General features: G+C 46.6%; 2 protein-coding genes across 2 annotated transcripts; both read left to right on the top strand.

The window, feature by feature from the left end:
- The first annotated feature begins 2,092 nt into the window (after positions 1-2,092).
- Positions 2,093-6,921, top strand: SLC25A53 (solute carrier family 25 member 53). The gene is made up of 2 exons (XM_074199537.1): positions 2,093-2,138; positions 4,987-6,921. The coding sequence occupies exon 2, from the start codon at positions 5,018-5,020 to the stop codon at positions 5,936-5,938; it is 921 nt and encodes a 306-aa protein (XP_074055638.1). The 5' UTR covers positions 2,093-2,138; positions 4,987-5,017; the 3' UTR covers positions 5,939-6,921.
- A 5,341-nt stretch (positions 6,922-12,262) lies between these two features.
- Positions 12,263-14,450, top strand: LOC141497958 (thymosin beta-15A homolog). Its single transcript, XM_074200845.1, has 3 exons — positions 12,263-12,384; positions 13,439-13,543; positions 13,991-14,450. The coding sequence occupies exons 2-3, from the start codon at positions 13,444-13,446 to the stop codon at positions 14,026-14,028; spliced, it is 138 nt and encodes a 45-aa protein (XP_074056946.1). The 5' UTR covers positions 12,263-12,384; positions 13,439-13,443; the 3' UTR covers positions 14,029-14,450.
- Positions 14,451-23,538: the final 9,088 nt, after the last annotated feature.

The raw sequence follows: 23,538 nt of genomic DNA, 5'->3' as shown, positions 1-23,538 counted from the left end.
TTGTAATATGAAAAGTGGCAGACCCACTCCTAGCCCATTAGATTCAATCTTTTCTGAATTGTCGGTTGCCTTGGCATTTTCTCTAGATCAAACATGCAATTTAGAACAAGATATTTCTCTGGAAGAAATGAAAAACAGTCTGCGACACAACCTGAAAGGGAAGTTCTTAGTCTGATACAGCTGTAAAGGCAGAGAGTGTTCCTCCTGGGACAGAACTCCTCCTTTCCAACAATAAAAATAATACCGTTCCCCCCATGAAGTAGGGAGACAATGTGGTTTTTAATATTTTTGGACAGCCTGCTGCCCCCACTTTTCCCTTCCAACGTAGTACTGGGGCAGCAGTTTTGTTCTTCCCTTCTGTCCTGAGATTCAGCTTTAGCTCTTTAGCCCCGGATAACCTTTTCCCAGCTCCCAGATGAGATCCTCTCCTGTCGACCGCTCTGTTTTACCAGATTAAAGTCTGATCGTTTCAATCTTTATCTTGGACTGTGATTCTGACTTTTTCCAGCAGGTTCCTCTGTCCTAGCCCAGAGATCTCAGCTTGTTTTCTACTATCATCTACTGCAATTCTAGTATGTATGGCAGCGAGGCACTGGAGAAACGGTTGCCCAGGCAAGAGTATGTTGAGGTCAGTTCTTGAGAGAACAGAGTATTAAATTATCAGTGGGAGAATCTGACACCTCAGGAAATCAGTAAACTTGATTTCTTGTTCCGTCCCTTGTCTGCACTTTATGAAGTGATGAAAAAAATGTTGATAATGCAGATGAAAGACAAAGTGGATTGTTAAACATTTCCCAGCAAGCCCCTGCCCAAAAGTAACAGAAAGGCACATGATGGGTGTGAACAGACTGCAACCCATTTCAAATGAGGAAGCATTCAGAAGTAGTGAGGAAAGGACTTTCAAAACTTTAAAACCTTACACAAATTTAAGGTGTTGTTATGTTATTCAGGTCCAAATTCTGACGACCTTAGGCCAACAGACCAGTTCAAATCAATTAATAGCCAATTCAAACTAGTCAAAACAGACTAAACACAGTTCAGACCAGTTCAAATCTGCTAAAATGGTTTAAAGTGGCTCAGACCAGTTAGAACTGGTTTTTAGCTGATCTGAACCAGTCTCAACTGGTCTGAACAGGTTCTAATTGGTTTGAACTGGTTTAGCTTAAGCAGGTTTGGACCATATCAAATGAGCAATGGAACTAAAGAGCTTGGTAAGCCTTAAGGCCTCCCCCAATTGGTTTGCCACCATCTTAATGTTGAGGAGGTGCAGCTTTTGGAGGGATCACTGTAGCGAACACTGAAGTCCTCCAAGGTTTATGGGCCAGGAATGGAGAAGCAATTAGCTTGGCACTGGAGTCTCATGTGAACTGCCTTGATCTGAAAGGTTAAAAGGCCTAGAATCATCAAGCCAGAGCAGAAGAGATCTTAGTTAGCATTTTGACATCTACCCTGTCTTATGACAAATGAAGAAACTGAGGCCCACAGAGGTCAAATGGCTTGCCCAAGGTCACATAGGTAGTCAAGCAGGTAGGGAAGGGTTGAGGTTTGTCTCTGCCTTTGGGCCAGGAGCTTTCCGTGGGTGAAGGGCGGTGTTCGAGGCTTCCAGGTCTCCGTGACCTCTGGTGAGCCGAGGAGGGCTCGGGATGGGGCGGGGAGGGGGGGGGGGGGCTGCGCACGGGACCAAGGCTGGGGATCGGCGGCAAGGGGCTCGGGCTGGCCTGGCTTTGGTCTCTGGGGCTGCGGGGCTGCGGGGCTGCGGGGCGGGCAGGCCGTGGCCACCGGACAGCGCAGTGCGGGACAGCGCAACAGCGCAGCATGCCGCGGCCCCCAGCCACCGCGCCCACCGCAGCTGCAGAGCAGGGCGCGGCTTTGGCCAGACAAAGAAGCTGACGGGCTGGCCCGGTCGCCAATGGGAGGCCGCGCAGGGGAGCGGAGGCGGGCCCTTGCCTTTCTCCCCGCCCCCTGCCTGGGCTACTTGGTCCAGAACGCGGGAGAAGCGGCGTCGGAGACTGGGCGCAGGGAGGGCCCGCCGTGGCCGCCCGGAGGACGGACGGACGGGAGGGGAACGCTCCCGATCCCGTTCCCCCTCCGGGCGGCCGCGGCGGGAGCGGCCGCGGCGGGGGCATCTTCGGGTCCAGGTAAGAGCAGCCGTGCCAGCCTCGCCCCCGCACCCTTGAGGTCTGTGGCGTCGGCTCGGTCCCCTACTCCGTCATCCTCACCTGCTCATGGCATCCCCGCATGCCCACCCCCCCCCCGGCCCCATCGCTGTCACATCCCCACCACCCCATCCCCATCCGACCACCCCGGGACCGTCTCTGCCCCCCAAGTTCTCATGAGCCCATGCCGACCTAGCCATCGCCATCCCCTCACCTCCATCATCCCCATCGTCGCTCGAGGAGCCCAGTAACCATGTCTGTCTCCCCAAATCCCCGTTTACCCTCATCCCCATCCCTCCCCCGCCTCATTTCCGTTATTTCCGTTATCCCCATCCCCAGGGACCATCGCTATTCCCCCGGAGCTCCATCATCCCCAGTCCCCCTCCCCATCATCCTGATGCCCACTTGCCTCCCCCTCCCCACCCCAGGCACCCCCACTCTCCTCACCTCTCCTATTCCTGTGGCCCTCATCTCGGCCCAGCCATTGCCATCTCCATCCCTACGCCTCAGCGCAACACCCCCATCCTCACTCTGCCACTTGCATCTCCTCACCCCTGTCCCCACCCCCACCGTCTTCCGCCCACAGCCCCATTCCCTACCTCAACTTATCCCCATCCCACTTCCCCAGCCCCACCCCCACCCCACTTGTCTCACCCCCATCCTTGCCATTCCCAGCCTGACCCCCCATCTCCCACACTCCAATTTCTCCTGCTCTTCTCATTTCCACCCTGTTATCCCCATCCCCCACCCTCTGTGCTATCTCCTCCCCCCCATTCCATCTTCATCATACGCCATCTTCACCCCCCCATCTCCATCATCTCCATCATTCCAATGACCCCCTTCTTCCCCTGCCTGCCCCCCTCCTATTTCTGCCTCACTCTAAAAACTAGCAGACATGGCGTGGCCAACTCTTCAGAATTGTTTTCTTTTTTCTGCAAAGAGTTCTCTTTCCATCCTCCTTCCTCCCCCGCCCCCAACCTGCACTAGCTTGAGGGGAGGGAGCAAAAGGCAAACCACAGCGCTATTGCCTCAGCTTCCTGACCCCCACATACAAAGAGCCTCTGCTTTTGTCTTTGTCTCATTTGGAACTTTTGACGGAACCTCCACCCCCCCTTGGCCGGACCGGGCTTCCCTAGCCCTAGAGAAGGGGCTTCTCCTCTTTAAGCGCGGGTGGGGAACACAATGAGGAGGTAGGTGGGGGTGAGCGCCAGTTGGCTGCCCCTGCCCTCTTGGGTTCTAACACTGAAGGTGAGTTAGCCATTGCTAAGAGGCTCTCTTGCCTTTGTCTGGAAAACTGCAGGGGCGTGGCCCTTCTGCGTTTCCATGGGGAAGCAGCTGAGGATGCCTTTTCATGGGGAAGGGGAGGGGGGAGAGGTTTAAACCAAACCCCAGGCTGGTGGACCTATTGTTCTTGACTCCTCGTGGTTAGAAGTTCCAGGAGGCCCACTGGGAGCCTTTAGAGGCTGTTCTAGCTTCCTGCCTGCCTTCCTTTCTGGGGTGACAGTCTGAAGATGGAGGGGTTGAGGTTGGATTTCTTATACTTTTCAATCAGTGATGATCCTGGGAATAGGACTTAGGTTCCTGGATTTGAAGCTGCAAAGGACCTCAGAGCTCCTCCAAGCCAGCCCTCTCATTTCAGAGATGAGAAACTGAGGTTCGCAGAGGTGAAATCATTTGTCCCAGGTTGCCCAAGCAGCAAGTAGTGAGGTAGATTTTGAATCCAGGACTTCTGGCTTGGAATTGAGTGCTTTTTCCATGGTCCCAGTGCAGTCTTCTAATTCTTTGTTTTTGCTCAAACCAAACTTAGACCATGTGCCTCTCAGTCACATCAAGGACTCTAGGGGGAAGCTCCCAGCTCCCATTATTTCTGTGTCTCTGGGAGCTCGCTCAGACCCCCAAAAGCCTGCTCACAACCCTGATCTGTGACCTGGGGGTCCACCCTGGCTCAGGGGACCTGGAGCTGTTTAAAAAAAAACAACCAGACTATGCTGACTGTCCTAAGTGGGGCCATTAAAGTAGAGCTGCCCCCTTTACAGCAGCCAGGAGAGTGGGAGCTCCTAAGTGAGCTGGGGCATTCATTAGAACCAGACTGGTGCCTGTCAGTCTGAAGGCCAGACTTGCTGCTAGTTCACTAATGAAGAGGCCACATTTGAAGAGCAGCTAATGGGCCTTAATGGGACGAGGAGTCTGGCCCAAAGTCTAGTGACAGGGATGATGTAATAAGAAAGATCTGGATAGAAGACAATGAGAGTATTGCAGTTAGGATGACAGCTAGGGGGCGCAGTGGAAGACCTGAAGCTGAAGAAGCAATGGACAGGTGATATTTATAAAAAGTCTGGGACTTAGTGGGCAAGACAGAACTGCTTATTTCTTCCCCTTCCCCATGGACACTCAGGACCGGATGTCAGAGTAATGTGCATTTTGGCCCCCAGGGAGCCATATCACAAGAGGAGGAAAGAGAAAAGGGTTAGCAATATCAGCTCAGAAAATGAAGCCAAAATGGCCAACACTGGAGTTTGCAGATTTCCCCTCCTTTTCCTTGGCCAGGCTTTAGTTCCTGTTTAGAAACAGAAGGATTCCTATACTCATCTGACATAAGAACGTAAAAGCCAAAGCCAAAGATGAAGGTCCACGATTCTTTGTTCAGAGCTGACATCTTAGTAGCAAAGCTCTCTCGATCTTCTTCTAATGTCTATTGGTTTCTTGTGTTCTCAAGTGGAAAATCTCAGAGATCTGGAATTTCTGAGAGTTCAGTAAGCCTCATTTGTAACAAAAATCACAACTATTTCACAGGCCATTCAACTTCACTTTCTTTTCCCCTCTTTGTCAGTTATTCCCAGTCCAAGCTTGCTGTTACCAGTATGGGGAAGCAGCCTGATGCTCCCCATGAAGAACCCCAAGAAGTTAAAAGAGAACAGAGCCCAGAAAACAATCGATGGCACTCCCGAAGCTACACTCTTGGGGCCATTTCCAGCTTCCTGTCTACATTTCTGACCTTTCCCATCTACAAGGTTGTGTTCCGCCAGCAGATCCATGCAGTGTCTGTTCCAGAAGCTGTCAATCAACTACACCTGGAAGGCCTTCGCCGCTTCTACCGGGGAATCTACCCACCCCTTCTGGCCAAGACCCTTCAGGGGACCCTGCTCTTCGGCACCCATGACAACCTGCTCCAAGCACTCTCTCCTACCAGACCCACTGGTCTATGGCAACGTTGGGTAGCTGGGTTCCTGTCAGGGGCAGTGGAAGCTGTAGGCTTGACCCCCTTTGAACGAGTACAGAATGTGCTTCAGGATGGACGGAAAGATGCCCGTTTCCCCAGTACCTCCAGCATTCTACGGGAATTCAACTCCTACAGCTTATGGGAACGGCTGGCCATGGGCTACTACCGGGGCTTCTTTGCTGTCCTCCTGAGAAACAGCCTGGGAAGTGCTCTCTACTTCTCTTTCAAAGATCCCATCCGAGATGGCCTAACAGAACGAGGTCTGCCTGGCTGGGTCCCAGCTCTAGTGTCTGGCAGTGTCAACGGGACCCTCACGTGTCTACTGCTTTACCCCCTCAGTGTCCTAGTTGCCAACATGCAGTCACAGGTAGGTTGGCAGGAAGCCCCAGGCCTGTGGGCTTCTGCTCAGGCTGTTTGGGAGGCTCGCGGACGAAAGCTGCTTCTGATCTACCGCGGTGGCTCTTTGGTCATCCTACGTTCCTGTGTGACCTGGGGACTTACTACTGCTATCCATGATTTCTTGCAGGAAAACAACTACCCCGAGGTGGAGAAGAGTGACTAAGTAGCTTCAGAGACAATCCGGGGGTGCTAGGACTGTGTTCTTATAGTCTCAATCTAGAATAGGTCAATAACTCATCTTTTGGGTCTGTTTGCTTCTTCTGGTTCTAGAGAATCAAGGGCAATTATTCAGTTAGGTAGGAGATGGAAGAAGTTCCCAGCAATTAGATTATCAAATTATTTTATCATACGGTATTAGCTTCAACATGTCACTGCAGTCATCATCTGTGGGCTGCTGTCCCTGGACGAAAACAGAATGAAGATTCCCAACAGCTTGGTAGATGGTCTTTCTGATTTTACTCTGGCCAAAACAATCAATCACACTGCTGCCAACCTGGTAATGGGCCTCTCCAAACGTGGCTAGACTGGTGCTTCAAGAGAAGGTCTCAAGTTTATCATCAGACCGCTACCTGAAACCTTTACAGCTCAGCAGGACCTTGGAAGAACCGTCAAGAATCCAGGCCCATTACCATGAAGAGACAGGAGAGGAAGACTCCAGGGAAGAAGGGAATTAACATCTGTGTTGTTTCTGCTATCAGCAAAGCTACCCACTATCCTCTCGGTGTTAGTAGTTCCTCAGCCCATTCGGTCCACAACTTCAGCTTCTTTATCCTGATCCTGCAGCTTCTTTATGCTGATCCTGCCCTTGGCTTCCATCCAACTTTCAGGGGCCTCCACAAAGAAGGTGGTGCCCTGAGGTCTCAAGGATTTCAAGAAAGCCATTGGAAGAGTGAAAGAATGTGAGCTTCCTCTCTGTTTGTGACAAGTTCAGTTTGAGGACCTAGGGCAGAAAGACACCCGCAAGATACCCACAGTTCTCAAAGACCACCCTTAACAATATAAGAATTCTTAAAGTAACTCTAGGGAACAAACAGAATAACTCAGTTCAACAAAGGTGTTTTTGGTTTCAGGTGTTGAACTAGTTGCCAAGAATACAGAGAAAAGGGGAAAAAAAGATGGTCTCTTGACCTGAAGAAGCTTACATGGGGTGGGGGGAGGGGGGGAGGGGATGGGAAGCATGGGGGGGTGAGGGTGGGGGGTAGAATAGAGAGGCAACAGGTATTTGTCATGGTGATCACTTCTCAAGGTGTCTTCGAGCTGATTGAGAACTAGGAAATACTGCCACTTGTGAGTGCTAGTGCCCATGCTAGGGTAGAGCCTGGGCACTGAAGGCAGCCCAGAGCCTTTCCAGGCTGGGCTTACCTGAATTGATTGAATCCAAAAGAAAGAACCAGGACTGAAAAGAAGTGTTCACCAAAGGAAATAGAATAAGGTATGGGGACTTAGAAGGCAAATGAGTAAATAGTCAGGGGGAGATTTTTTTAAACTTTTTGTAAATTTTGTGATATAAAAAGACACATGCAAATAAGACAAAGTAATCTTATTTGCCAAAAACTGTTGGTCTGGAGTTACAATGCCTGGGTCCTCATTCCCAGTGTACTGCTGCTTTTTATCCATGGAGCAAATCATTTCACAGTTCTGGAGTAGAAGACCTCTGAAGTTTCAGCTCTAAATCTGGCATCCAGGGATTTCAGGTGCTTAGGTCATTTTCTAATCAGTCACTTCCTCCTCCCTTCTGTGAACCCTTCCTTGTAAGAAAAATGTCAACAGCCACTACGGAACACCACATTCAGCATCTACCATCTCTCATCTCACAGGCAGTTTTAATAGGAGGACTCTGGCATTGCTGTGTTCACTATTAAAGAAATGAAGTTTCATCGGGATCCCTAGAAATTCGAGATCTGCTGACATTCATCCACGTAGTTTAGATTCAGCACCAAGAAACCATTTTGTTTCAGACTCTGCATCTGAGGTTCAGTGGACTTGATAAGGACAGTGACATTCAATTAGTTCAACCCTTTGCTAGCATCTCCCAGGTTGTGGAACTGCACTGAAGATCTCCTGAATCCCTGGCCTGAAGGCATTGCCAATCAGTCTAGATCAAACCACTTGTACTCCTTCCTCCAAGGAAGAAGGATGGGGATGAGGGTGGGGATGGGGATGGGGATGGGGTGGGGGTAGGGCAGAGTGGGTTACTGGTTGGGGAGGGTGAGGGTAAGAACAAGCCCACTCCTACTCTAGCTCCCATTCTTTCAAAGGGGAGGAAGGAGCAGGGTGGGGGCCATGACTACTAGTCATGACCACCTCCATGCCAACAGGAGTGGTCCTTTATCTTTCAAGTGACAGTATGTTCTGTTTTCCCAGGAACAGGGGGCATCATGACTGCTGACCAGAGGTAGGATCAAGGTGGGCAGTTGCAGCACTGAACTGTTTCCAGAAAGGGGAAGGGGTAGAATGAGCTTAGAATCAAGGTGGCTCTAGAAACACTAAGAGGGTCCCCTTCCCCATCAGCTGCTTGTCCTGAGTCATGGAACTGATGTGAAGTAGGCCTGGGAGGTAGGATGGGGGGAAAGGAGCAAGGGGTAGCACTGAATTTCAGCAACCTGGCTGAAAGAACCTGGGCCTGGGTGGGAGGAAAGAGACTTGTTTCCAGTCCTGCTCTGATAGTCATTCTTTGGAAAATATAGGATTTGACAAGATCCTTTCTGAGGCCCCTTTGGCTCTAGCAATCTATGTCAAGTTAATGGAAAACTGAGCTCCTTTTATTTCCACTTTTGTTCAGCCTCAATTTTCATAAGAGTTAAATAATTTTTCTCTCTAACCTTGGGTAAGTCACTTCCCCTTCAGGGGTTTTTAACCTACAATCCATGACCTTGCTTTTTTGTGTTTTTTTTTTTTAATATTTTGACAACTGTACTTTGGTATTATTGGTTTCCTTTGTAATCACATGTTTTATTTTATACATTTAACAATTCTTTGACAGGCTCTACCTTAGGCTTTACCAGCCTGCTAAAGGGGAGAGGGCTATCCATGAAATAATCTTTTAGGGCCCTTCTCATTCTGGGCATGGGGCCTTCATTGAAAGTCCTTTTATCTAAAGCATCTGCCTATTTGTTGGGTTACCATTTGACATTCCACTCCCAGCTCCCATTAAACTCAAGCTTGTAGAACTGACCTTATGATGCTGGGAAGTGAGTCACTGGTTTAGAAACAGTATTTGAACTCCTATCTTGTTGATTCTAAGGCCAATGTTCTAGCTAATAAGCTATGCTGCTTCTTTAGGGCTTAGTTGTGAAAAATTATTAGTTAAAATGTGAAGCCACAAAATAACCCATTTCTTGATGAGAGAGGAGGTCAACCTCCCCAACAATAAACCTCCTGGGACTACCATTGTGATTAAATCTTCCCTCAAATCCAGGTGGAGACAGGGTCTTGATCCTGTCCCTAAGGGCCACCCCACCCACCCACCCTAGTCACTAGCCCCACTTCCAGCACATATGCACACACCCATATAAACATATACCAATCAGCATCTAAGGATATATCATCTGTGGAGAGACACTGCCACCACCACCATCATCAAATCCTTAGTCCAAAATTTAGCATCATCAATGGAGGTGGTTTTATTAGTGTAAACTAAAGAAGATATATTCCCATCTAATTTGTCATTGCACCCTAAGGAGCATTGGACCTTTCCATTCACCTGCTGCTGAAATTCGCTCTACACATTGTGTCCCTTCATTCAGATATGAGTTACACAAAAGCAGAGATTGTCCTGCTTTTTTATATTTCCAAAGCACAGTGCTTGGAACATAGTAAGTGCTTAATAGAAATTTTTCATTCATTCTTTCGTTCAGTCCTTTGCTCCAAGAATCACTAAAACTCCCTTACAGCTCTGACAGTCTAGGAATCCACTGTTTTGCTTTTAAGTCCTCACTGCTTAGCAGTACTCAGTACCTAGTTGAAATTCTTAATAAATATTTCTTGATGGAGTTACAACATTCCCAGGAGTAAATAGTTAGCTTTCAATTTAATTCCCTCACAATAGGCTCTGGGTGGTGCTGTTGTCCAAAGGTTTTCACCTTCCATCCTTGAGTTTTGATGACTGTCCAGATGGTTTTTTGGTAGCTGGTTTTCCTTTACTTGTGGAAGAAGAAACCCTACACCCCTTAATTCTATATCACTGGCTCACATGTTATGGTGACTAAGTTTTTATTTTGCATTAATTTTTTTTTCTTTTGACTATTAAGTATTCTTTCTTCACCTTAATTCCCCAAACCCCTGGAAAAACAAGTAAAACAAAAGCCCTTGTGATAAATAGTCAAGCAAAACAGACTCCTACCCTGTCCATGCCCATGTGTGTCTTATTCTGCATTTTGAGTCTATCACCAGTGTCTGGAGGTAGGTAGCTTGCTTTATCATAGGCCTTTTAGAATCAAGGCCGATTCTTTCAAAATTATTCATTTTTACAATGTTGTTATAGTTTAAATTATTGTACTGGTTGGCTTACTTCATGATGCGTTAGTTCATAAATTCTGCCCAGGTCTTTCTGAGACCATCCCTTTCATCATTTCATATGCCATAATAATATTGCATTATGTTCATACAGTACATGAATAACCATAAGTTGTTTAGTAATTCTCCAATGGATAGGCATACCCTCAGCTTCCAGTTTGTGGCCAGTAAAAGAAAAAAAAAAGCAGCTGTAAGTATATTTGTACAGATAGGACATTTTCCTCTATGAAGTTCAATTGCTGAGAAATACCAGCTTGGTAAATCAGCATATGACATAGAGAGACCAGAGTCTCAGACTCCTTTGGATACATGGTGAGGTATAGGAACCTCTTGTCAGAATAAGGTTTTTTTTTAAGGCATAAAAAATTGATGGTATTACAAAGGAAATCAATTATATTGATAATGTTATCAAAATATTATTTTAAAAGTTCATGGACACCAGATTAAGAACCTGTGGTAGAGAGAGACATATTCCTCTTGAAATTTCAAGTGTGTATGTGTGGTGTGCATGGGGAGACCCCTCTCCAGGATCATGGTTCCCAGGCTCCCTATTGTGCTACCTAGGTTGAAGAAAGATTCTGCCTGGTGGTCAGAGATCTGTATGAAATCACCTCCATAGAGTTAAGCAGGGACAGTCCAGTGATGAGCTCCTTTGGGGGTACAGAAATAGTGGGCCTCCTGGAAGCTTGTGATTTTCCCTAATTACAATTATTTTTTCAAGTAACAGGTGAGTGCAGTGGTCAGAGTTTGGGGCTTAGAATGTAGGTTGAAGTTCTGATTGTAAAATTGCTGGATTTGTTTTGGTGGCAAATCAGTTGTTGAAGTGCTCCTCCTGGGAGACTATCAGTCTGTTGGAGATAAGCTGTGTTCCACGACAGAAGTTATCTACAGGGATGAAATCACAGGTCCTTTAAAAAAAACCGTTTTGAGAACTTAGTAGGAGGTTTTAGTTGCTATGCAGTCATGCTCCCTCAATTTTTGGCAAGGGGGCAAAGTCCCCATCGTGTAGCCACAGATGTCCTTGGGATCTGGGTTGGCATCAAGAGAGAGATGGCTTGTAGGAACAGGAAGGCGATGGTGTGCCCTCGGCACATGGAGTTTTGTGTCGTTCAGTGTGTAGACGATGACTGGACACAAGGGCCACCAGGGTAGTGAAGGGGATGATGGATTCCAAGAACTGGGGGTTTTAGCTGGCAGAAGATCTGGAAGGCCCATCGGGAGGATGAGGGCTTACCACCGACCATGGCGGGAAGCCGCAGAGAGACTGTTAGGCTGAAAGTCCAGGAAAAAATGTCCACCCGGCTTCAGCTGCCCCAGAGTGCATTGGCTTGTCTCTGAGGAGGGGGCTCCTGCCTCCCTGGAGGTCTCCAAACTAGCAGATCGATTAGAACGGAAAATTAGAACGGAATGAGGCCTGACATCCCGTGGTTGGGTAGTGGGTGCCTGGAAGCTAGAGGGCACGCAGAGGGCCTTGGCACGGAGCTCGGTGGGTGGGGGCAAAGGGCAGCACTCGCCAGGGGCCAGGACGCTCGACATGGGGTTTGAGGCGCAGGGCAGGCTCCGCTGGAGCTGGGGGGGGGGGTCGTCGCCTGGTCTCGGGACCTCAGTTTCCCCTTCTATGTAAGGAGGAGGTTGGACTACATAGGAGCGGGCTCTGAGGCCCTCTGCAGCTCAGAGGGTCGGCCCCCGGTCCCGGGCGAGGGGCTCTCAGAGCAGGACTGGAGGGGCTCTGGGGGGCGGGAGCCAAGCTTCCCCCGGGCCAGAGGAAGGATCCCTTGGCAGCGCCGCTCGGGCGGGGAGGGGGCGGGGGCGGGCCAGCGGCAGCCACTTACTTCCTGTTTGGGTGGCTGCCCTCCCCCTCCCCCGGTGACCCCGGGTCAGGGCCGGCCGCCTCACCTAATTGGTGGGCGCGAGGGGGCCGCGGGGCGGGGGAGGGGCGCCAGGCTATAAAGGCAGCTGCGCCGCAGCGTCCGCCCCTCTTCTGCGGATCCTGCCGGGCGTGAGCTGACTCCTCCAGAGGCTCCGAGGCGGTGCAGCAGCAGCAGCAGCAGCGGCAGCGGCGGCAGCGGGCGCGCCGGGCACCCAGCAAGCCAGGTGAGCGGCGCCCCCTCCCCTCCCCTTCCCTTCGCCCCTTTCCTTCTCCCCTTTCTCGCGGCGGCCGCGGCGGGCGGGGCCGAGGCCGAAGCGGCGGCCGCGGCGTCGTGGCTTCGAGGCTCGCCTCTGTGGCGCGGCCGCGGGCTGCGGAGACTCGCAGGCGGGCCTGGAGCCCCTGCTCGCGGATGGCCCGGGAACAAGGCCGGGGGCCGGGGCGGGGCCGCGTTGGCCCGAACAGGGCCCTTGGGACGCGAAGAGAGGAAAAGGCGCCTCTCGGGGGGACCGCGCAGCCCGCCCTTTTGGGGGGGTCCGGTGCTTGGGGTCCCCTCAGATAGCCCCCCCTGACCTTGCCCCTCCTCCCCAGTTGGCGCCTTTTCCCCGGGCTCCGCCTTTTTTCAAAACTGCCCCTCCCCCTCCCCGCGCCATGCGGCAGCCCCTCTCGGCGGGAGTGGGGGCGGGGGCGGGGTGGAGCGGAGCGGAGCTAGGCAGGTGCTTCAGGCGCCCCCTCTGGCCGCCTGCCGTCGGCGCAGTGACCCCCTGCGGAGCGCCGTAGGGGCGTGGCCGCCTCCGCCCCGTGCCTTCTTGGCCAGCCTCTGCAGGACTTATGTTACATTCCTAGTAGTCTGTTACTACATTTTTACACATTTGCTTATAGATCTGTTTTTACATTTATGTACACGGAATCTATAGCATTCTGTTTATATTCTATATATTCCATATTTGCATTATCGTTTATATTCCATGTTCTCTATTACATTTATCTTTATTTTATCTTCTGTATTCTTAAACTGATAGAATTTATATATTATGGTAGTTTATCTTATTTACACAAATTGTATTCCATATGATACTTAAGTTTTGTCTTTTACTGCCAAGAGGACCAACATGGAACACAAAAGAGGATGAAGGCTTTGTCCAATATCTTGCTCTCTCCCTCTGCATCCCTTTTTCTTGGAGAAAAACCACTTGCTTTAAGAAGTCCTTAAAAATGCCTACCCTGGAATAGTCCCCTGCTTTCTGCCCGATGACAATGAACAATTTTTTTCTTTCCTAGCCAAAATGTGTGACAAACCAGACCTCTCCGAAGTGGAGAAATTTGACAAGAATAAGCTGAAAAAGACCAACACAGAAGAGAAAAACACTCTTCCTTCCCAGGAAAGTAAGTCCTGTATAAGTCATATGTGTGGTGGTGGCAAGAGAAGATGTTCCTACCCCTGGGAATCAGTGAGCCTGGAAACTCAATCCACCTTAGAATCTATGATTGCAACAGCTAGCCCTCTTTAACTGCTACAGATTATATCACCATTATGTAAAATCACATTTCTCTTTAAGGAAAAAAAGCCAAGCCCAAGATTGATTATATAAAGATCTGAGAAATTTTGATCAATAGCCATACAAAAAACTAATAACTTTACTGAATTCAAACCATTCTATTTTTTTTCTTTCTAACACGGGGGGGAGGGGCTGAATTTATCTTGACACTCCACAGTTTCACCCATATGACTGAAATTGAAATCTATATTAAATTGCTGACTCCCCACTGCCAAGTCTATTGATCTCTAACCTTCATTTTTTATACTTCCTAACTCTTGTCATTCTTTTTCAGCCATCGAACAGGAGAAGGAAAGCGCCAAGTCTTCCTAGGGATGGGGCCTCCCTTCCCAGCAACAGAATCGAGAGCTTCCAGAGTATATTGTTTCGCCTTTGTCTGTTTGCTTTAGTTGTTCAGTATTTTAGGCTGCTTTCATCTCCTTACCCAGTGTTGCCCAGCCATGTCCATCATGTGCTTATCTGAAGAAAGAGCTGATTCACGAAAGGAAAATAAGAAAGCCGTTAACAATACTAAAAGGGTTAACAAAGAAAGTGGGTAAATGTGCAGACCATTGATCATCACTTAGGCTTATGCCTCATTTCACTCCCCTCCTTTCCCCTCCCTGCCCCACTTCATTTTCTGTGCACTGCTTTATAGGGTGAATAAGTGTTTTTCTTGCCTTTACAATATTACATTTTCTTCTATACTTAATATGATATCTAATAAGAAATAAATGTAAAAATTGTGGTGGAAATCTTGTGTTTCATTTTCTATTTTTGCTTTGAACTCATGTTATTTTGGAGTCTTTTCAAAGGGGGGGAAGAAGAAATCAATCTAAAATCATTTAACAATTGTTTTTGTGCCCTCCATTAGAAGCTCACATTTCAAATGTTTAATATATATGAAAAAGGTTCATTTTAAACTGGATGGGAAGGCTAGGGAGTTATTAGATTCTGATGAGGAAAACATCAATGAAGATAGCAAAAGCCCCCCAAAAATCCAGAGAAATGGTAGGGCAGATGGTCCCCAACCCAGAGGATAGTGAAGGGGCAATGGGATATTGCCATCTAGGGGAGGGTCAGTATCCCAACAGATGTTGGGCATCCTGCTTTTTTTCCAATACAATAGATTTATAACGGGGAGAAACCTTACAGGATATTATTTCATAGAGGAGGAAACAGTTAAAAAGGATAAGTGACTTAGCACATAGCAAGATTAAGGGTATGATTTGAACCCACATTTTCCTAAGTTGAAATCCAGCATCATATACTTTATATGCCACAGTATGAGATTTAAAAATGGAAGGAAATGCTGTCACTTTAACCATCCAAGTTCACAAACCCCTTGAATCCATCCACAGCCCTCCTACTGCACATAAGAAATCTCTGCCCGGTTTCTTGTGTGTATTGACTTACATGACACTAAAGGAAATAGGTGTATAGTCAGTGTGTGTGTATAGTGGGGTGCAATAGGTACTCCTGTTACCAATGGCTTGTAATTAGAAATGCTTATTCCACAGTGAGTGATTAAAACAGCTTTTATTAAGTAACTCCTCTGCAAAGAAGGACCGCCTCTCCTAGCAAGAGAAATCCAACAATGTACAGTCCTTATCTACAGTTTGGAAGGCTTGTTCTGGTCTTTGTGCTAATCACTGGTCAGTCAGGATTACAATCTAATCAATGCATTCACCCATGTGTCTTCCCTACCCTGGTCATTACACTGAACGCTGGAGTGTGCAGCAAACTGAACTTCATTGTGCAGGCCCAAAGGACAAGGAGTGATACCTTATGGTAATCCCTGCTGGATGAAGCTAGTTTTGGACCTCTCCCTGAGTAAAGAGGTGTACTGTAGGGTGAGGGGGGGCCTCATTCATCTCCATGACTGGTCAGGGCCATTTGTCTTAGACACATACCTGCACACAGGCACCCACACAGGGCAGACCTCTGTCTTTGTTATGCAAACTAACAATCTCCTTATATTCTGTGCAAGCCAGTGTATAGCATCAACAGAAGAATATGGGCTATGATAGCTGTCACCATTTAGCAGTGCAGATTCTCTAATCCTTTATCTGGAAAATGGAAACAACAGTTAACACTTCTGCAAACACAAATGGCTTCAATACAAGTTCAGTCTTAAAAGGCCTCCAGTCATGGTAGTTTCAGAGTCGGAGAAATCACCCAGTCCCCAAAGGACCTGTAAGGACCACTATTCCAATCTGTCCCTGTCTAAGACTTCCCTCTATGATATCCAATGACTGCAGACCTTGCCATTTGGGGACAATGTCAATTATATAAAAGTTTTCTTTACAATTCTTTGCTGTGCCCTCAAAGTTGGTGTGCAGGAAATTCAAAAAACAAATAGACCCAGGAGTGGGCAGGTAGGTTAGGTTAGAAAGGTAGCCACAGTTAAGAAGTTGAAAGCATGGCTCAAGCTTCTGGGCAGATATATGGATAAATGGATTAAACTTAAGACTGTAGAGTGTATCTGCACATGCACACGTGTGTGGGGCGGGGGGGGTTGTATGTGTGCATACACATGTGCTCACCATCTGGCTCATGGAGGTGCCTCCACAGAAGACAGACACTGGCCCATAGAACCTAACTGTGCCTTAGTAGCTGCATACATTTTTCCATGATCACAGAGGCACATCGGCTTTTGCTCACTCCTACTGTAGCTCCCCCTTTTTGCACAAACCAGGTTGATTTAACCCTTTGCAAGGAGGCCTTTTTGGTCCTTTTCCATCTCTGAGAATGTCACAACCACTACTAAAGAGGGAGACCATAGGTTCAAACCCACTCAATTGGAAAGGGGCATAGCCCCCTCATGCTCTCTATCTCTTGGGAACTTGAAAAACACTTTGTCTCCACAGACCTTGCTTGTCTAACACAGACCACTCTAGATGGAGTCCCAGATGAAAGAGGCCGGAGAACAAGCAGAAGCTGTAGTTTACTTTTGTTGTTCATTTCCAGAAATCACATTGAAGGAATGGAGGCTCCTTTGCTCCAAACCCAAAGCAAACTCTCTGTTCTGTCATTTCCCAGACAGACCTTGTGATTCAGCTTCAGTCCTGGCTTCGAGCCATAGCTCTGGGGCTGAGCAGCAGGAATGGTTTTCTGGCAGGAAATTGTAGAAGGCAGCATGGCTGTGTCAACACAATTCCAATATATGTCCTGCATGAGGTCTCTGCCCTGGAGGATGGCCCATCAATATCGGTACCAGGGATAGCAGTATCACTGTTCCCTCCAATGGGGTCCTCATGGCCACAGGCCACCTCTTACTCAAATTCCCCCTACTTCAATGTACAAATGTTAACTAAAATACCAGCATGATTAGATTGGATCTGTAGCAATGACAGTAGGGTGTGGTTGGGGGGAAACACATCATGCAAACTTAGTAAACGCCAAAGCATTTTCTAACAGGTTCAGTGGGAGTCTACTGGCCTCATATCTCCCTTCCCTTGGAAAGGGCCTGTGTCCTCTTGCCTGAGCTCTCTGTTATGAGAGTTAACTGCCAAGGGGCTTTCCTCTAGGTCCTCAGCTCAACCACCTCCTGTCTATTCCTAGTTTGAGGATGGTAGTAAAAGATCAGTTCCTGGTTAGATGGCACATCAGACCCTGTGGCATTGAGCTCCAAGCTTAATGGAGGCCAGTATAACAACTGTCCTTTCATATAAAAAATTTCTCCTATTTGGTTTAAGGAGTCTTTTGAAGTAGAGAAGAGTAAAGGCAAATGATTTAGATTCCTAGCCAAGCCCTGCTCCCATTTCCCAGATTCTACCTAAGGATGTTTAGCCCCTTCCCACAGTTCACACTGACCCTCTGAAGTGGCACTGTTTAGAGCAGTGGCAGGGAACATATGGCTCAAGGGCCGTATAAGGCCGGAGGGCCATATAAGGTCCAAAAAATCATTTGGTCTGGCATTGCCAAGGCAACTGCAGGCAGGACTCAAAATTCAATGAATCTAGGAGCTTTTTTGGGGGGGGGGGATTGATTAAATGTTTGACCAAATAAAGCAAGTGAATGATGTTATAAATATCCAAATGGTCCCTGGCAGAAAAAAAGGTTTCCCCACCCCTGGTTTAGAAGGCAGACTGTCTGGTTGGCAGGGGTGACAACACAAAAGTTCTTACTGCTTGCTCATCAGGGCTCCACAACAGTGTGGGCAATTGGATAGCTTTTGTTTCTTTTTGCTGTTTCCCAATGTATTTCAAAGTCTACACCCTTGAAGATGAGGCAATAAGCCATTTAAGGATAAAAAGAAAAAGTTTAGCAAACACCAGTCAGCACATCAAAAAAGTCTAAAAGTCTAACCTCAGATGCAAAGAAACAGGGATTAGGGGAGGGAAGGTGTCATTTCATGTCTCATCTTTGAGGCCACCATGATTTCCCAGTGTTCAGCATTCATCCCAGTTCAGTTGCAATTATTTTCTTGTTCTTTTAATTTTGAAAGCCAGCTTTTCAAGGTAGTCTCTTCTCTTTATTCCTCCACCTTCACCTTAAACACAGACACAGATACACACACACACACACACACACACACACACACACACACACACGCACGGACGCACACACGCACGCACGCACGCACGAACACTCCACACTTGTACAAGCTGGGTCAATTTGGCAGGTCTAAACAAGTTTCTGGTCCGATGACCTTAATGTGCCTCAAATCATTGAATAACAGAATACCTGGGGTCTCATAAACTTAGTTGGCCTTACAAGTGTACTTGTCAAGTAGTCTTTACCCTCAGCAGAAAGACAGAACACTGAAGTGGAGGAGGCTCATATCCATCCCCCAAATTTCCTTCTCTCCTTCAGGAAGTGCTACAACCTAGGAACAACTTCTCTGGGACCAAGTGCGAAAGAAGTCCACGAAGATTGGCAGCTCCTGCCAACCCATTAAGTGTCCTACCTGTTAGCCCAAGAGGCTCCTTCATGGATCACAGACTGATATTTTCAATAGTGCACACTGGCCAGGGAAACACTAAAAATAACAATAACTGGTATTTCCATTGTGCTTTCAAGTTTGCAAAGCACTTTTCCATTATCTAATTAAACAAGCTAAATCCACAAGTATTTATTAAGTGCCTACTATGTGCCAGGCCCTAGGGATAAAAAGATAGACCAAACCAAAACCAAATCAGTTTCTGATTTCAAGGAATCATAGCCTAATGGAGAAGACACTGGACAAGCAAGATCATCTGGAGTAAATAGGATGTCATCTTAGAGCCCAAGCACTAGCATGGAGAGGCACCAGGAAAGGTCTCTCGCAAAATGTGGGATTTAAGCTGAGAAGGAAAGGTGCTGCAATAAAGGAGGATATTCCAGGGGTGAGGGACAGTCAGTATAAATGCACCGAGTCAGGAGATTCAATGTGGAACACGACTGTTCCTCACACACAGCGTGGAGGGGTGATGGGGCTCAACTTGAGGCAAAATAGCCATCTCTAGCCACTTCTCCAAGGGAGACTTGAATTTGTACAGGGAGTAGAAGCAGAAGATTGGGGCCAGAAGACTGGCTACTCTGCTGTCTCCAGAGAGAGAGGGGACACTAGGTTAGAATTCTCTCACCTGCTCCCTTAAATGGTCAGTCTAAGGATATGAATTTCAGGCTCAAGCTAAACTTCTCATATCTATTTCTTAATAGGTAAAGGCAAAGAAGGGCTCAAGTATGATATCAAGGTATGCCCTTTCCCACAAAATACCAATTGCACAGTGAACACAGTGAATAGCAAAGAAATCCATTTTAGCAAGTCCATAGCAAAACAGAAAGCAGAGTAAATGCATGTAGAATATATAGCAGACAATAATACATAATGCAGGAGTTCCCCACTTGGGAGAAGGCTAAGTCAGCTCATCCAAGATCTCACCTCCAGGGGAATTCCTGCCTCTAGTGTAGCAAGTGAGATATAGGCATTTGAGAGAAGTTAAGGAGGAGGGAAGAAGAGGGAGTTGTCCTGAGAGGAGGGATGCTCCATTGATAAACTTTACAATTAGAAGAGACCTAGAGGGAGGACCCTAGTATATTGAAAAGAATCTTGGAGGATGAACCTGGATGGGTTGCAGTTTATACCATTGGAAAGAAGAAATACACATCAATGAGATCACAGATCCATATCAAAGTAAATTTAAATAGTCTTCTCAAGGAACTTAGTCCATACAGGAGGGTGGGTGATGGTCTGACTAGTGAGGATGATTAATAGGATGGTCAAAGAAATAGAGAGGGGGTTTTCCCTTTTTTTAAGAATAAAGGACAGTGGGGTGGCTAGGTGGCACAGTGGATAGAGCACTGGCACTGGAGTCGGGAGGACCTGAGTTCAAATACGACCTCAGACAATAATTACCTAGCTGTGTGGCCTTGGGCAAGCCACTTAACCCCATTTGCCTTGCAAAAACCTAAAAAAAAAAGAATAAAGGAGAGTGGATAGAGCACCAGCCCTGTAGTCAGGAGGACCTGAGTTCAAATTTGACCTTAGACACTTAATAATTACCTAGCTGTGTGGCATTGGGCAAGTCACTTAACCCCATTGCCTTGCAAAAACAAACAAACCAAAATAATAAAGGAGATATGGCCATATTTTAGGCAGCAGGAAAACAAAGAGTAGATAGGAAGAGACTGAATATAAGAGACAAATTGAAGATGTTCAGAGGGGGAAATTTGCTGGAGAAGATGGAACTAGATAAGATTAAGGTCATTTATTAAGGGGTTTGTCATCTCTGAGTGTGCCTGAGATGGGACGGAGGAGCAAATTAAAGAATTGTGATGGTAAGGTATTTAAAGGGTTCAATTTAGAATGGGAAAGTCTATAAACTAGCAATTGAAGTCATTGCGGAAGGAAGGAACATGTCCTGGGATTGACAGATAAGAGTAACCAGGATTTGAACATATTTGTGAGAGAGAGAGATGATCGGGGCCTGAATGAGGGGCGAGATTGGAAAGGTCTAGAAGAGAGATCCTGATCTTGTTGCTTCTAGCTTTTAGAAAGAAGACATTTGGTTCCAGAATCTCTTTAGGTCCCTGAAGGAAGAAAAAGACAGAAAGAAGTCAACATGTAGAAGAGCCAGCACTTGGATCATAGAGACTTCAGGGAATTTCTTCCTGGGTCTGTCTCTGTCCGTCCGTCCGTCCGTCTCTTCTCTCTCTCTCTCTCTCTCTCTCTCTCTCTCTCTCTCTCTCTCTCTCTCTCTTTGTTTTTTCTGTCTCTGTCTGTTTCTCTGTGCCTCTTTCTCTTCTCTTTCTGCCTCTTTGTCTCTCTTAGTCTCCCTGCTTCTCTTTCTCTGTCTCCATCTCTGTCTCTGCCTCTTTCTCTTCTCTGTTTCTCTTTGTATCTCTCTCATTCATTCTGTGTACCTTTTCTGATTTCTGTTTGCTCTCATGGATAAATGGGGTTGTGCGTCCTACATGTGTTTTTTGTAGAGCTGCCATTGGGTAAGGAGGGAATCCAACCTTGGCTATAAAGCTTGGAACACTCCTTTCCAATTGAGGGCCAGCAATCAGGAGCTCCTTGAAGCTAGACAGCATTTCTCCTATATGAACCATGTTTAGGAAAGCAGAGATAGCTAATTCTAGCCCAGGATCCTTTTTCTGAGGAGCATGGAGTGGCCAACTTCGGACGTCAATCTCCTGCTCCTCATCTTGACATAAATCAGTTTCCCTTGGAGAAGGGTAGGTAGAGGAGTCTGGTGGTTTCTATGCAAGCCTCCTTGCAAGACCCATGTGGAAAGAAACATCTTACACAGCTCCCACCGCCACAGCCCTTACAGATGCCTTCTGTAGCATTCCTATTTCACAGTTCAGGAAGTCAAGGTTCTGTATTAAATGAATTGCCTAGGTTCATGAAGTCACCAAGTATTCGAGGAGGGATTCAAACTCATGTCTTCCTGGTTCCAAGTTTAACACTCGACTCCTGAGCTCCTCAGATCTGTTAGAAAAGAATAAGCATTGGAAGGCAGAGGGAGAGAAAGGAGAAAAGTTCTAGTGGCCCAGCCTCTGACAGATAACATCAAGGCAGAGTTATCACTGCTTATCAGCTGGCTCTAGCCTGGCATTTTTGCTGACAGCAATTCCCAGGGAGGAAAAGAGTAAGTGGCCACAATCTGCTGCAGCCACAATACATTTCCTGTGTTGCATTTTCTATTTGGTTTTCAGAGTCACTTGCTACTTAAAGCTGCAAAGGCACAAAACAATTTTTCCAGAATACCATCTCCTCCTCCTCTTTACACTGTGGCACCCAGATAAATGGCAGAGATAAGATGTGATCCCAAGAGAGAGGACTCCAAATCCCATGGAAATGGCAGTGGAAAGGAAATGGTGGGGAGTTCTGATCCCAGAATTACTCTTTGGGGGGCCTCACTTCATCCCAGTTTCCTGATGTTTTCTGGCCAATAAGTTTCTCTCTCCCTATTCCCCCCTTCCCCCAACTAATTTTTTCCCAAAGTTCATCTATTTTATCTTTTTAACATTCATCTATATGCACACGTATATTTTTAAGTTACAAAAATTTCCTTCCTCCATCCCTTCCCAACCCCTCCCCTCAGTGGTGAGCAGCCAGTTTAGCATTGTACATACCTATTTTTGATAAACATGTTTACAGATCACTCATGTTTGGTATGATGAATTAGGATTAAGGGAAAGAGCTACAGAAGAGATCATTTTTATAAACTGTTCAGCACATTCAGAAGGCTTTTTTTGTTTTGTTTTTCTTCCTCTGGATGGGGATAACATTGTCCAAGCAGCTCCTCTCAGCAGTTCAAAGACCTAGGACATCCGTATTCGACCAGCTATGGACAATATTATCCCCCCCACCCCTCCAATTAAGCAAGGAAAGATACATAATCACACACATAATATATATATATATATATATATATATATATATATATTCATTGCTATACACATTTTATATATCCTTACCCACATACCCACATGCAAATACATATTATCCATATATTCAGACATCTGTAAGACCATACTATGCTTATTTTCACCTACCTTCTGTTTCTCTGAATCTTCCTTCATACATCCAAATCTTCACATATTTTTCTAAAGCCACAACTCATCATTTTCTCCACCCCAGCAATATTTCTACCTTATACTATCAAGTTATTTTAGATAATCTAAAAGAATATTGATTAGTATTGCTGACATATAACATAGATTTTCCTATTTTTCTCCTTTGATTAAATCTATTTTAGCTTAACTTTATCTGAGATCATGATTACAACTCCTGCTTTTTTACACAATAAATTCTGGGAAAATAATTTTTTTTTATTTTTTATTTTTTGGCAAGACAATGGGTTAAGTGGTTTGCCCAAGGCCACACAGCTAGGTAATTATTAAGTGTCTGAGGCTGGATTTGAACTCAGGTACTCTTGACTCCAGGGCTGGTGCCCTCTCCACTGGATCACCCAGCCACCCCAGAAAATAATTTTTGAAAGACTTGAGAACTATGATCAATGCAATGACCAACTACAATTCCAGAGGGCTAATGAAGCAAGCTACCCACCACTTGATAGAGTGGGTGACAAATACAGGAATACAATAAGACATATTCTTGGCCATAGCCAATATGCCACTTTGTTTGACTATGCGGATCTGATACAAGATGGGGCCAAAAGGGAAGTATTTTTCTTTGTCTTTTTGTGATTTTTGTGGAGAAGGGGCCAGGATACAGAGGCAGGCCATGAATATAGAGTCTCTTGATATCCCCAAAGAGAAACAAGGCATAAGGAAGGTCACAATGAATCACAGATATTCAGAAAAGTTTTGGAAGTTATTCTTAGAAGCTTTATATAATAGAGATTCACTTTCACGTATAATCTCCTGTTTTACAACTGTATGAAA

The sequence above is a fragment of the Macrotis lagotis genome, chromosome X, assembly GCF_037893015.1.
Source record: "Macrotis lagotis isolate mMagLag1 chromosome X, bilby.v1.9.chrom.fasta, whole genome shotgun sequence".
Lineage (NCBI taxonomy): Eukaryota > Metazoa > Chordata > Mammalia > Peramelemorphia > Peramelidae > Macrotis > Macrotis lagotis.
This window is presented reverse-complemented; position numbering and strand designations above follow the sequence as displayed.